Source organism: Pan paniscus, chromosome 1 (assembly GCF_029289425.2).
Source record: "Pan paniscus chromosome 1, NHGRI_mPanPan1-v2.0_pri, whole genome shotgun sequence".
Taxonomy (NCBI): Eukaryota; Metazoa; Chordata; class Mammalia; order Primates; family Hominidae; genus Pan; species Pan paniscus.
The window spans coordinates 87051693-87066985 of record NC_073249.2 but is presented as its reverse complement, the minus strand read 5'-3'; the positions used below and the strand labels follow the sequence as shown (position 1 = coordinate 87066985).

The 15293-nt window shown below is 38.8% G+C and overlaps 1 protein-coding gene across 5 annotated transcripts in view; it reads left to right on the top strand.

Moving 5' to 3' along the window:
• Nucleotides 1-15293, top strand: part of DDR2 (discoidin domain receptor tyrosine kinase 2) — a 153785-nt gene that overhangs the window by 84582 nt on the left and 53910 nt on the right. For all 5 annotated transcript variants that reach the window (XM_063598731.1, XM_063598736.1, XM_063598730.1 and 2 more), the window contains one exon: nucleotides 4051-4159. In XM_063598731.1, the coding sequence (XP_063454801.1) occupies nucleotides 4078-4159 (82 nt within the window). In that variant the 5' untranslated portion in view covers nucleotides 4051-4077. The remainder of the gene's footprint in view (nucleotides 1-4050; nucleotides 4160-15293) is intronic.

Sequence of the window (15293 nt, the reverse complement as noted above, 5' to 3'; positions counted from 1 at the left end):
CATGCTTCCATGTATACTTTTGAGTTCTGTTCACATGTCACATTGTTTAAATATTGAACCCTTGGAAAGACTCATTCGAAGGTGCAGAAAAGGGTGATTCTGCTCACAATAAGCTTTAGAGATACTTCCTTTTAGGGTATGGAATTTAGAATGACCAGATGTAGTCACTGAATATATGGCTCAAGGCAATCATTAATTCATTCTGCAAATACTTATCAGGCACTCTGGTAGTGTTGAGACTACAATAACGAATAAAATGAACATGGAGCTTATGTGTGTTGGGGGGAATACAAATTAAACAATCACAGCAATGAATATATAATGAGAAACTATGATCATTTCTACATAGAAACATTATGTTTTTAGAGCATGTAACAATCAAGGGGATGAGAGAATATTTTGCTGAGAAAGTGACCATTTAGTAGAGATTTGAACTAGGCAAAGAGAGGAGAGAAACTTCTTGGCGGAGGTCCTTAGGCAAAAGAAAATGGAAGAAAAAAGAAAAGAAGCTCCAGTGTGACTGAGGTGGAAAGGATGAGGAGAAGGGCAGCTCTGGCGAGATAGGTGGAGCCCAGATCAAAGGATGATATAGTGTGATGATGAGCAAAAACAAAAGAAGGAACAACAAAAACAACAAAAACCCATGTGGATTTTGAAGTAACACAAGCCTTAGGTTCACATATGAGTTTGGTCACCTATCAGGTGTGTAACCTGATTAGCTTTAAGCTCTTTCTCCTTAGCTTCCTTGTTGTTGAAAACAAACCTCATTGAGTTACTGTGAATATTGTAAGAGATGGTCTCTGATTCGCAGTAGAAGTACATGGTATAGGTATAATACTTCTAGGTGCTTTACAGTGCTCTGTTAGCTGACAGTCATCTAATTTTAAGCAAAACAGAAAAATAATTACTGCTTTTGGAGATTCGCAGCTTGAAGCCCGGCAACAGTTTCAAAAAGTAAATTAGTCAACATTTTTTGAACACTTAGTAGGTTTGGCTTAGTTCAGTTAAAAACCATTTTTGAGCACATACTTTGTGCACGATATAAAGTAATACTTTGGCAATATAAGAATGAACCATTTTGAAGTTAATAATTAAATGGATAATTTTATAACAATGTTGTGAAGGATCCAATGGAGTTAAATTAAGCATGTGTTTTGGTGAAGGAAAGAAAGGAAATGAGGTGTGGGAGACATTCTTTGCAGAAGGAATTATTGGGGAAGGTTATGGAGGGGAGGAAGTTACGGCCAGTAACCCATGAGAGAGGTGCCACAGGAGAGAGAGAGAATTCTAGGACTGTCCTGCAAAAGACTGCTAGGAGAGGGCAGTGAGCCAAGTCAGTCCTGGGCCTCAGCACTTACTGAATGGCTGCTTACAAAGAGCTCGGGTCTCTCTGGAAGGACATCCTGGATTATGGTCATGAGTTAGTGCTCAACTATAGCCAAGACCAATGTCTCCAGGATTCACCTGTGTGTTTCTTTCTCTGGGCATGTTTATTTAGGAACTTATTTATGGAAATAGTGTTCCCGTTGCTGGAAGTGGCTAGAAACACTGAGACATGTATTTTATCTTATCCAAATCAATTGCTATGAAACTATGCTCATCACCCTTTGTAGTTGTAGATCACATAGCCCTCAGCCCCTCACTATGGGGCCATTTAAATCTTCCGTGTTTTATTTGCTTTGGATCCATCCTCTTCAGTCAAAACCATCTGACTACATTGCTTTTTTTTTTTTTTAACCCCTCTGGGTGTGTCAGTATTATACTGCTTAGAAATTGTCTTAGAAAGCTTCTGTTTCCTGAAAAAGAAAACGCCTTACTCATGTCAACCCAGATTTACTCCATCCCTGTTATTGCCTATTAAAGTCTTGTTCATCCTTCAAGAACCTGATCAGATATTTATTTCTCCATGAAGCCTTCCTTAATCACTCTAGCTTAAGGGAATTTCTTCTCTCTTTATAATATTGTGTCACATACTATTTCTAATAGTGCATCCAATGCTTGCTTGATTATTAGTGTTATTCAGAGGGAATTTTTTAAAAATCACTTTGTATTCTAGAACAGTTTTTTTTTTTTTTGTCTCACTCTGTCACCCAGGCTGGAGTGCAGTGGCACAATCTCGGCTCACTGCAACCTCCACCTCCTGGGTTCAAGTGATTCTCATGACTTAGCCTCCCAAGTAGCTGGGATTACAGGCACCCACCACCACGCCTGACTAATTTTTGTATTTCTAACAGAGACGGGGTTTCACCATGATGGCCAGGCTGGTCTCGAACTCCTGACCTCAGGTGATCCACCCACCTCGGCCTTCCAAAGTTCTGGGATTACAGGCATGAGCCACTGTGCCTGGCTTTCTAGAACAGTTTTATATTTACATAATCATTGTGAAGCTAGTACAGGGAATCCTTGTATATCCCACATCCAGTTTCCCTTATTATTATCATCTTATATTAACATAGTACATTTGTCAAAATGTATGAACTGATATAGATCCATTATTATTAGCTAAAGTCCATTCTTTATTCTGATTTCCTCAGTTTCCCCTAATGTCCTTTGTCTGGATATAACATTACACTTAGTTATCATATCTCCTTAGGCTCCCTGAGCTGCGATAGTTTCTCAGACTTTCTTGTTTTTAATGACCTTGACAGTTTTGAGGATTACTCATCAGGAACTTTATAGAATTTCCCCCAATTGAGACTTTTCTGGTGATTTTTTTATAAGTAGACTGAGGTAATAGGTTTTTGGGAGGAAGACCACAGAGGTAAAGTGTCATTTTCAAAACATCATATCAAGGACACATACTATCAATATGACTTATCAATGTTGATGTTAACCTTGATTACCTGTCTTGAGGAAGTGTTTGTCAGATTTCTCCACTGAAAAGTGACCCTTTTTCTTTCTCTGTTTTTACACTGTACTTCTTGGGACAAAGTAACTATGTGCAACTTACTCTTAAGGAGCTGGGGAAGGGAGATAGTAATGCTTCATTTTCTTAAGAGCAGATTATCTACATAAATTATTTGGAATTCTTTTGCATTGGAAATGTGCATATTCTCCCCATTTGTTTATTCAATCATTAATTTATAGCAGCATGAACTCATGGATATTTATTTTATTCTTTGGTTTATAATTCAATACTGCTTTTTTTGAGGGGAGGAACTCATTAAGTTGGCTACTGTGTCCCTTTGTCATACCCCATCATCTTTTTGTGTGTACATTTTCTCAATTTCTGGCACTAAAAGCTACTCCAAGTCCATCTTGTTTATATTCTGCTCCATTCCCAGAATCAGCCATTTTTCTGAGGAATCCTGTCTCCTTTTATTGAAGAATGTTATTAGAAATCAAGATCTGAGCACTAGGTTTGCTCATTGCTACTGGGATGTCATTGCCTCTAGGCCTTTTCAGCGGATGGAACATATGTGTGTATACTAACCCAGGCATATACACATATCTATAAATATTTCCATATGTAACTATTTGTATCCTTATTAAGCTAAACATAAGTTCATACTGATGTCTCCAAATCTAATCTATTATCATAGATTAGATATTATGAATCATTTTGGGGAAACCTGAAAATACAGAATCCCAGGTATCACTCCAAAGATAATGAATCGGGATAAATATTGAACTTATATGTTTTGAAAGGCAAACATTAAAAGTAAATGCTTCTCTTGGTTGAATATTGGAATCAATATCAAGATTATGAAAACATCAGTTTACATGATAAATATAAGTTTTATTTTACCATTATTCACCATTTGGGTAAGTATTTATCTTAGGAAAACTTTGTGTGTCTGACTATACTTTTGCTAATTTAAATTTCATGAGTGTGCAATCTGATAGAGTTTGAAAATTATTATATTAGGTGATTATTGGATGTGCCATTCAACTCCCAAAGTCTATGATTCGAAGTCCCATATATAAAAATAAACACTGCAGGAACACAAAATTAACTGTGAGAATTGTACTCATTCATGTTGGCAGTATCTGCCTCACTCATTTCCTCTCCTTCTCTTTCTGTTTTCTTGCATTATTGGTTGGTGGCAGACTCCAGTTCCAACACCATCTTCTGAGATGATCCTGATTCCCAGAATGCTCTTGGTGCTGTTCCTGCTGCTGCTTATCTTGAGTTCTGCAAAAGCTCAGGTTAATCCAGGTAACATGGCTATTACTCAGCTATATGCTAGAAGACCAGCAGAATATTTAAACCCATCAATGTTCAATGGTGGGTCTAAAAGCTGCCAAGAGGGACTACAAAGCTCTTTCTTTTTAAATCTCCTGGTGAAATATGACTAAAATAGGGAGAAAAATGAATATACTTTATATATATTTTAATACTTACAACCTGTTGAATATTGTAAAATATTTTCTTATATAGAGTAGGGTGCAGTAAGAGGGCATTTAAAAAAATGGGAGGTGGCAGAAGCAACCATTTGCTTCTGCATCTTCTGAGAAAAACAGGACAGAAATTTTAGATGTCTTAGAGAACTTCTTCAGGTTGGTTTACCAGTTGTTTTGGGCTGTCTTAGACTTTGATTTTACTTGGATGTCCTGTTATGCTTTTGGGATCCTGGTCCTGTGGGATCTCAGGCAGGTTCTCTTTCCTCTAGGGTGTGGCCATGCTCAAAATAGATGGGTTAAGAGAATCTTTTGAGCCCAAATTTGTGGGATTATTTTGTATTACATGCATTTTTAAAGTTTAAATGGAAGTAAATAATTGTATTATTTATTACACAATAATGCTGCTTAACAACCTATCCAAAGCTCAATGTCTTTAACGAGCATTTATTTGGCTCCTAGCTGGACTTGTTTGGACTGTTCTCTGTTCTGTGTTGATTTACTCAAGCATAACTGGAAGTCAGCTGGCTATTGGCTCATCTAGGATGGCTGTGGCACTGATGAATGGGGCAACTTTGCTGTGTTCTGTTTCATCCTCCTGCAGACTAACTTGGGTATGTTTTCCTGGAAATTGCACAGGAACAAGACCAGAAGCCAGAATATTCAAACATTTTTCAAGCCACTGCTGAAATCATGTTTACTAAGTCTCATTGGCCAAAGCAATTCATGTGGCCAAGCCCAGAGTCAGAGTGGGAGAGCACAAAAAATTAGGTGGTAAAGGTCTGGGATGCAGGTATTGGAGAAGAATTGGAGTCATTTTTTTTTCATTTTGCCACAAATATGAACATGGAAAAGTATACAGCTTAAATGTTCAATTTTATGAATTTCATAAACTGAACACATCTAAACAGTACCTGGATTAAGAAACAGAACTATACCAGCACTTCAGAAGCTCTCTTCATGCTCCCTTCCAGTAACTTTTCTCACCACCCCCCAAAGGTAGCCATTATCCTGCTTTCTAGCAACATAGATTAGTTTTGCCCATTTTTGTACTTTATATAAATGGAATTAGATGATGCATAAATACTCTTTGTGTCTGGCTTCTTTCACTCAACATTTTGTTTATGAAATTCATCCTACTGTTGCATGCAGTTGTCAACTATTCATTTTCATTGTTGTATATTACTTTGTTTGAATATTTTATTTAGCCAATCTACTGTAGATGGGAATTTGAATAATTTCTAGTTTGGGCCCATTATGAACAAAACTCCTATAATTATTCTTATATAAAACTTTTGGTAGAGATAAGTACTCAGTTCCTTTGAGTATACACTTAGAAGTGGAACTTCATATGTGTAGCATATGATATACTATTCTGCATAATACCAAAAATTTTTTGAAGTACTTTACCATTTTACCATCCCATAGCAGTATATGCAAGTTCCAGTTGTTCCATGCTATATTTTGATACGTGAGGGTGCTTTAATTTTGTCCTCTTCATAGCATAAGGGTACATTTGTGAAAATGCTTGCTCTCCTCCCTTCATAAAAGTTCCATGTGCATGGGTTTTTCTTTATACCTTCAATAGGAAATATGATCAAACATCCTTAAAATCAAAGAATTATTGGCTGAAGGAGCCCAGTGCCTTGTTACTTTCTCGTAATAAGCTCAGCTGTTGCATCTCAGATCCTAACTTGGGTACCATTTTTTCCTTTTTCTGCTCTGTATTCCTCTCAATCAATTGTTGATGTTTGGTTGCCTCCTACTACATTCTTCATGCTCTGAGTTCTAAGGAAGAGTGCTGTGAGTGCATGGAATGGTGGGATGTTTTGGTGGTAAGCATAGTCATGGAGACTAGCATGCCACGAGGACATTTAAATGACTAACCAGGAGAGCTAATCTTCTGTGTTAGAGTCCACACTGTGGCCCCGGAGCAGGAAATGGGCTGTTTGGAGACAGCAAATAGTCATCTTAATTTTTTTTTCTATTTCTGGTGTCAGGTATTTTTGTTGGCTCTTTCTGACAGGGAAAGAGAAACAGACTTCTTGCTTTGCAAAGACCTTTATAGGAAAACAGGACATGTTGAAGGACTAATCCTTCTCTCTGCCATTTCTTTCTATTTTACCAAGTCAAACCAGAGATGAGTGTTTGAGGCAGATGAGAAATTTTCATTCATTATCAGTGATAAAGAGTCTATCATGAATCCTGAGGCTCATAGAATGTTATAGCTTGCACACTGCTGAGCATAAAAGTCAGCATATGATAAATGCATGTTGATTTAAGGATGACTCTTCAGGAGTCCTTACTGGTGTCAACTGAAAGACTGACTATAACTGAAAGTATTGAAAGGTAACTGAAGACACTGAAAGACTGAGTGAATTCTTGGCCAGTTAGGTTTTTCCCACAGAATGGCCACATGATATAACAAATAGAACTTAAGCCAGGAGACCTGAGTTATAAGCAAATCCAATATGCAACCAATTATTACATTACTGAAACATTTTAGTTGGTTATTAGCTATAACATATTGGTTGGTTAATAGTAACTGAGCTAAGCATTAAACTCAATAAAATAAAAATAAAATAACAATTAGTTGAAGCTCATTGTTGAAGATCTTACAATGACTATTGATCAATAAGCCTTCAGTATTAGCATGATTTAGTTGATAACAAACATTGAACATGATATGATATGAAATATCAATCTTGGTGTCTCAGCAGATACCAAGAGAGGATAAATAATCTTGTTTATATTTAAAAAAACTCTCTAGTATTTGAAATCATAAATGTCTCACAGGTGTCATCCATGGAGGCTGCAGAGTAGTGGTGGTATGACAGAGATAGTTGGCTGAAGCACGAAGGCAGCAGAGTTCTTGGCTCACTGTTCTAAAGTATCTGAGTTTTGGCAAAGCAGGCAGTCAGGCAGATGGTGTTAATGGCATTTCCAGTAATGGCAGTGTTAAAGGCGGCATTGTCAATGGGGCCTGGAGCGTAGGCTACACAAGTCTTTGTGGGAAATGCTGACATGAAGGTGTATATACATAGTCCTGAATTGTGGGCAGTGTTCTCAGCTATCTTCCAGCTGCAACAATGCACCAGGAACTGGAACCTAATCATCATTAATCCAGTGGGAGAAGTTATTGGAAGAATTAGAGGCAGTTTCTTATGTCGAAATCATGGCTTAGAAATACCATTTAGCTAGTGACATCCAAATCAAACAAATAATCATCCCAATAATTTCTGAAAATCATCTATACAAATCAACAGATGATTGGAATGTTATTAGTTCTGATGAATGATTTGGAGTTAACTTAGAAATAAGTATTTAGCTTACTTTTGAGTAACAACCCTAATTATAATCCTGACTTGGTCATAAATTAATTGTGTGACAGTGAGGGAGTTGTTACGTGTCTCTTTATACTTCCTTAATATTTTCACTTGTAGTAAGATTAAGTTGGATTAGATAATCTATGGGACCCTTTCTGCTACAAAATTACTGTGATTTTTATGGTGTGAGAACTTTATAGCCCATACTGGAAGATTTGTTGGGCTTTGGGCTTGGAAGTATAGCCCCTGAAGTTGCATGGCTGTTTTTTGCAAGAAAGACTACTTGTTTCCAACTCCCTACCACTTCCCAGTCTCAGGGATGTGAAGTCTGAATTTCAGGAGAATCTTGCCTTTGGGGCTAAGCACACAGGAAGTGACTGATAAATACTTAAAAATTTTAAACCCTAAAACTCTGCTTAGTAGCAGGTGAATGCAGAAACCCTGCCCCAGCCTAACCTGCAGGAGAGTCATAGTGCTACAAGCTACCCTGCTCCAGAGCATCTTTTGCTCTAGAGGTGGGGCCAAGAGGTAGCATTTCAGGCTGAAGATATAGCGTATGCAATGGCTGAGAGGAGGGTGAGGAACATTTGGGGCTCCTGGTGGAGGGTAATGAGTGAGAGAGCCGGCGGGGCTATGTAGGAGATCCATTCCCCTGTGGGATCCTTGAGTCAAGTTTTCCCTTATTTCCAGCTTGGGCTGGGACTGCCAAACTTGATAGGAGAACTAAGGGCATCTCCATGGGAAAGAGACCCCACAATCATGCACAAAAATACTGGGCTGCAGTAGTTGTTTGAGTGGACATCAGTGTCAGGCTCCCCTAGGGGATATAAAACCATTGTTTCAGTGGTTAGTGGGGAACTGGCACCTTATGTTTTTCCAGGTAGGAGGATGAATAGAACTATCCTGATGATCCTGAAATTCTAGCCCAGCGGTCTGAAGCCCTGGGACCCACCCAGCCAATTAGAGGACTGTTGTGTATAAAAAACACAGGGGTGCTTGTTCTTATTCCCCTGACTTGGCCTGTGACAACTGTTTGTGCTCAGGAAAGGGAGAAACATCTCTTCTTCTCAACAGGCAAACCAGGCCTTTAGGATCCATGGTATAAAGCTGGGGCAGGGCAGTGCTGGAACTTCCCATTTTCATATCACACTTTCCCCTCATAGGAAGCAGGCAACTTACTACCAGTTCAGAGTCCTGGGGTGGGAGTCCCCCTTTGGTATCCAGAATGCTTCCACTTTGAAAAAGAGTGGCAAAGCCATTCAGAGTTTGGGATTAGGAGAGGACGAGCTTTTCTCCTCCTGGCCCCAAATTTATTTTAGGTTCACCACTGTGGTTTTTGTTCTTTCCAGCATCAATCCCACATGTCAGTGAGTTCTTAGGGTAAGGCAACTAGAATTCTAGACTATTCATGTTGGAATGGACCTTAGAAATATCTAAGTCACTCTTCCTCACTTTACAGATGAGGAAACTGGGAGTCAAAGCAGGTGAGTGATTTGCCCATGCTCCACATTTAGCTAATAGTAAAGCTAGGACAGGGACCCAGGGCTACCTGTCTCCCAATCCCAGGTGACTTCTACCTGGGTCCTCAGGGAGCAATGTGCTGAAGTGACCTTTATCTACAAATCACACATATCCATGCAGCCTCATGCTTTCCTTTCTGCAACCAACTTCCAGTGTACCTTTATGGGGATGAGATGTAATTGAGGTTTGAGGGACAGCCTGAGGCCAAAGAATGGAGTCAGGCGAATAGGATATACAGTGCTCACACCTAGTCTCATTATGCTAAATGAGGAAGGCTGGAGCTAGAAGCCCTGTGGTTCAACTTACCCCCACCCAGAAACTGAAGCACCAGGGATGCTTTGGTTCCCTTCTGCACCAGGTTGTGCCTTTATCACCACTCCCTTGTCTTCCACCAAGGCTGCTATGTGTTAATTCACCTACACATATTTCCAAATTGGAAACTCATTTTTGTTTCCCTGGCTTCTCGTCATTCGTGTTCCCAGAGATGTGCTGAGAAGGTTTATGTGGCCTCATCTGTTAATGAGAAGGTGATGCTAGTTTCAGGTTTGTGAAACCAGGCCTGAGGTACTAGTGTTGAGATGTGTGTGTATGTGTGTGTGTAGGTGGGGGGGCAGGGGGAGATAGTGTGTGTTAGACAGCCTGAACAGGCCCTGAGAAAAAGATAAAAGGCTGGCAAAAGACCTCTCTGGTTGAATTTATCTTAAGTGAGCAATGCTAGAAGCTGCCCAGATTGGCTCTTTCTTGCTTGTGTGTTTGTTTTTTAAGTCTAGGCTGACGCCTGAGAGTGGCCTTTGGCATCCTTCCTGCCAGTAAAAGAGTCTTTCTCTGGGTAAAACAGAAACTCATCTGCCCCTTGAGCCCTCTTGGTTGTGCCAAATAGGGAAAAAGAGAATGCAAAACTCAAAGAATATTCAATGAACACTTAATATATTCTGGGTACCATTTTAAGTGGTGTCAACAAATTTAATCTTCACAATAATCTTATTAGTATTAGTATTATTATATAATAGTAGTATTATTATTCCAGTTTTACAGAGGAGAAAGTGAGGCCAAGAAACATTAGGTAACTCATAGCAGGTTACAGAGAAAGCTAAGTGGCAGAACCGGGATTCGACTCTGCTCCAGCAAGCATGCTCTTTTCTTCTACTTCTTTTTTCTTTATCCCGTTTTTCAGATTTCCAACAATGTATCAGTTAAGAGTTTTTCGCTTGTTTTTTTGTTTGTTTTTGGAGAGGGCATGTTGCTCTGTCACCCAAGCTGGAGTGCAGTGGCATGAACATGACTCACTGCAGCCTCGACCTCCTGGGCTCAAGCCATCCTCCTGCCTCAGCTCCCCAAGTAGCTGGGACTACAGGCATGCGCCACCACACCCAACTAGTTTGGGTATTTTTTGTAGAGAAGGGGTTTTGCCATGTTGGCCAGACTGTTCTTGAACTCCTGACCTCGCCCTCCTAAAGTGCTGGGATTACAGGCATGAGCCACCACACCCGGCCACAAGCATGCTCTTGACCTCTGTGCTCTACTGCCTTTGGAGTGTGAGACTCAAGGAATGTCAGGGCAGAGGAAACCCAGATTCATGGACCAGCCATGAATGGGTTACAGAGACCCATGAATCCCCTGAAATTGCATCCCAAACTTAATGTGTGAAGGCAAAAGTACATTTGCAAAATGACTTTTGAGCACAGATGCTCAAAAGACTCTGTGACCAGTTCCAGAAAAGACTAAGAATGGTGGATTTAATCTAATCTTGTACAAATGAGGAAACTGAGGTTTAGGGAGATAAAGTGATGGGAGGAAACATGTTTGAAAAGACTATTAGCAGACCTAACCAGGCTTTGCCTACTCGCTGGACGAGCATGGTCAGAGTTTTGTGTTCTCTGAACTGCAGTCTTCTCACCTATCACTGATCGCTGCCTTAAGGGCTGTTAGGAAGAGTAAGAGAATATATGTAAAGTACCTAGCATAGTGTCAAACACACAGAATGTGATTAATAAATGCTGGAACTTCTGTCCTCTTCCTCAATTTTGTATATTGTGCTGTGATAATGGCAGACTTCATTAGTCTTTCCATTATTCTATACTGTCCTTTATATTTTAGTTTAATCATTTAATTAATTAATTATTTAACTTAATTACTATACTGTAAAAATATTTCATTTTCTTTGAGGGCAGACTTCACCTAATTCCTGGGCTTTGTATCTTGGGATAAAAGGGTTCCAAATACATCTACTGCATCATCACCTTTCCATCCAAAGTAGCCAGGTGAATTCCCGGTTCATACCCTAAAACTTTGCCTTCACCCTGTTGTTTTGCATTCTGAGGCCTAGATTCCTAGTTGTAAAAGGCAGTCAGAGGAGCTGAAAGTAATGCAAGAAAAAACAAAGCTCCACTTTTTTTCTGTTGTCAGTAGGGATAGAGGCCCAGGGAGACCTAGTCTCCTTGAGTCTAAACTTTGGGGCCAGGAGCATGATCATGGGACTCCAGGAAGAGCTTCACACAAAGTCCCTTTTCTGGACCTCTCAGTTTTCACAACCACCTGCAGAGCTCAGTTTTGCTCAGGGCTCTCATGTGGAAAGACTAAGAGTCTACAGAAGAACAACAGTGTTGGCAGGAGCAGACGAGGAGACAGGGACCCTGCTTACCATGGAAACTGGGCGCACTGGGGCCATTAGGTCCGTGCATCACTGCTGCTTCACATATTTGCTTATTAATGTTTTGTTCTGAAAGCTGACAAGAACTCTAGGGGCTTCAAGCCCATAAGATCAAGACATACAATATAATGATATAAGTATGTAAGAAACATAGATTGATACAGATATAAAATAGGAAAAGGATATGAAACAAATATAATATATAGGATAAAAATTATAAATATAATAAATATATTATAAATATTATAATATTTAATATTATTAATATATATTAAAATATAAATATAAATACAAAAATATATATGTATAAAATAAACATAATAAATATAATAAATATTATACACACATATATTTATATATGTGAATATATTTATGTATGTATTTATGTATATATAGATATATCTATATTTATGTGTGTATATTTATGTATGTAAGTATATTTATGTATGTATTTATGTATATATAGATGTATCTATATGTTCACATGTTACATGTTATATAGATATATCTATCTATATATAGAGTTAAAAATAAATAAATAAATAAAAATAAAAATAAAAAATATAAATAAATACAGAGAAGCCTGGGAGTTTCCTTGACTTCCTTTTTCCCCCTCCCTCTTCTTATTCATCAAACATTTGTTGATTGCCTATATAAGCCAAGCACTGTAATAGGTGCTGGTCATGAAGACACAACAGATTATCACTGCACCAGAGACAAAGACCAAAGTCATAAAAACCTCTGAAGCAGGAAGAAAAAAAAAGTTGCATAAATTTTTTTAACAACTCATCACCTCCCACTTAGGCTCATAAAAGACCTCACTGATTTTAGTGTCTTAACTTCTACTTTACTGTGTGTGTGTCCAAACCACTGAAAAATTCTGTGAGGGCTATCTTGCCACATCCATACTCTTCAGAGACCCACAGGCCAGGACCAAGAGCTAAGTCAACAATCACACTATATATATCTATATATATATAGATATAATCACACTATATATATCTATATATATAGATATAATCACACTATATATATCTATATATAGATATAATCACACTATATATATCTATATATAGATATATCCATATAAATATATAGATACATATCTCTTTATATATATAGATAGATATACCTTTATATATATACATACATAGTCCATAAATATGTACATAAATATGTTCACATTTTACCCAATCAGGTCAAATCTCCAGTGTCATGCTAGTTGAGATACTGAAGGTATGAGAGTTAGCTGGAGCTGAAAGAATTTGCCAGGCCATGTAAAAAGAGGAAGGGAAAGCTTTTGAGCTGAAGAAAAGGCACAGAGGCACAAATAGAAAAACAAGAGTGAGGATAGTGATTATTTGAGGGGTCATGAGGGCAAAGGTGGGGTTAGGATGGCACCAAAAGTAGGAATCATATAATCTTGGGATCCTCAGTATATGACAAATGTTTTATGATCAAAGGCCTTGTCTTCACCTGGTGTTAACATAATGCTATGCCATGCTGTCTTTCCCAGAGTGCAGGTTCCTTTTGCTATCACATTTCAACAAATCCTGGGACCAGCGCGTTCTAAAAATTAGACAAGCAATAATCCTCCCTGGGCTCTCTGTCCAGATTCTTCCCCAACTTGGTGATTCTTGACCCTAGTGATCACATGATAAACAGGGTGTGTGTGCTGGTAGCAGGGTGTGTGTGCTGGTAGCAGGGTGTGATGACCACGTGATACAGTTACTAGACAGACTGTGACAATGTAGATCAAGAGATCTAGATTCTAGTTCCAGCTCTGTCACTATCTAGCTTTGTGACTTTAGGTAAATCTCTGCACCTCACTTTGCTCATTTATAACATGGGGTCCATAAACTTTGCTCTCTGAACTTCATAGGGTTACTGCAGGGGATTGAAAGAGATAATGGAAATAAATGGGCTTTGGAAAGTTACATGCAAATATCAAAGACTGTGATTTGTTACTTTTGGAAGAGAAGAAAATGAAAATAAACACTATGAAACAACAGTTTCTATCAAGCAGATGATGCAGGAGGAAGAAAGAGAAAAAAACTCCTTTAGTGACCATTAAGGTCCCTTGTGGTCCCCAAGACAGACTCAAGTTGCTTTTGGGAAATGGGGCTTCTAACAGTCCTGAACTCTGGCCACCCTAACTCTAAAGGGATGCAGGACCCTGTGCTCAAGCCAAGCATATCCATTACTATATATATATATATATATATTTTTTTTTTTTCCTTGGGATAATAGTGTGGTTGTTGACTTAGCTCTTGGTCCTGGCCTGTGGGTCTCTGAAGAGTATGGATGTGGCAAGATAGCCCTCACAGAATTTTTCAGTGGTTTGGACACACACACAGTAAAGTAGAAGTTAAGACACTAAAATCAGTGAGGTCTTTTATGAGCCTAAGTGGGAGGTGATGAGTTGTTAAAAAAATTTATGCAACTTTTTTTTTCTTCCTGCTTCAGAGGTTTTTATGACTTTGGTCTTTGTCTCTGGTGCAGTGATAATCTGTTGTGTCTTCATGACCAGCACCTATTACAGTGCTTGGCTTATATAGGCAATCAACAAATGTTTGATGAATAAAAAGAGGGAGGGGGAAAAAGGAAGTCAAGGAAACTCCCAGGCTTCTCTGTATTTATTTATTTATTTTTATTTTTATTTATTTATTTATTTATTTATTTATTTATTTATTTTTAAAACGGAGTTTCACTCTTATTACCCAGGCTGGAGTGCAATGGCGCGATCTCGGCTCACTGCAACCTCCGCCTCCCAGGTTCTAGAGATTTTCCTGCCTCAGCCTCTCGAGTAGCTGGGATTACAGGCATACACCACCACGCCTGGCTAATTTTGTATTTTTAGTAGGGACGAGGTTTCTCTATGTTGGTCAGGCTGGTCTCGAACTCCCGACCTCAGGTGATCCACCCACCTTGGCCTCCCAAAGTGCTGGGATTACGGCGTAAGCCACCACGCCTGGCTTTTTTTTTTTTTTTTTTTGCAAAAAACAAAACAAAAAAATATCTAAATGATGCCATGTGAGACTTGATCTCAGAAAGATATTGGGAAGCTGAGAAGGAACCCATAGGAATATCATCCCTTTAAATGATGAGATGCTGAGTATGGTGTGAGTAAATTAGAAGGAAGATAACGAACCGAGGCCATTTCAGCTGAAGCTACCAAAGTGCAGCACCGGGTCCAGCCTTCTAGTGTTAGAGAACTGGGAGAGCCCATCTCCTTGCAGAGGTAGAGCAGCCCGGGGCTGCAGGGGAGGGTAAGGCCTTCATGCTTGTTTCTAAATGCCTAAGGTCTTCGTTTAGGCTACAAGCAGAGCATTTTGATTGTTATACATAAAGGAAAATGTGGTTAAATTTAATTCAAATATATGTCAATATCTTATGATTGGCATTTCAAGGGAGGAAGTCAGATTCAATCTTTTGGCTACTGTAACTTATATTAA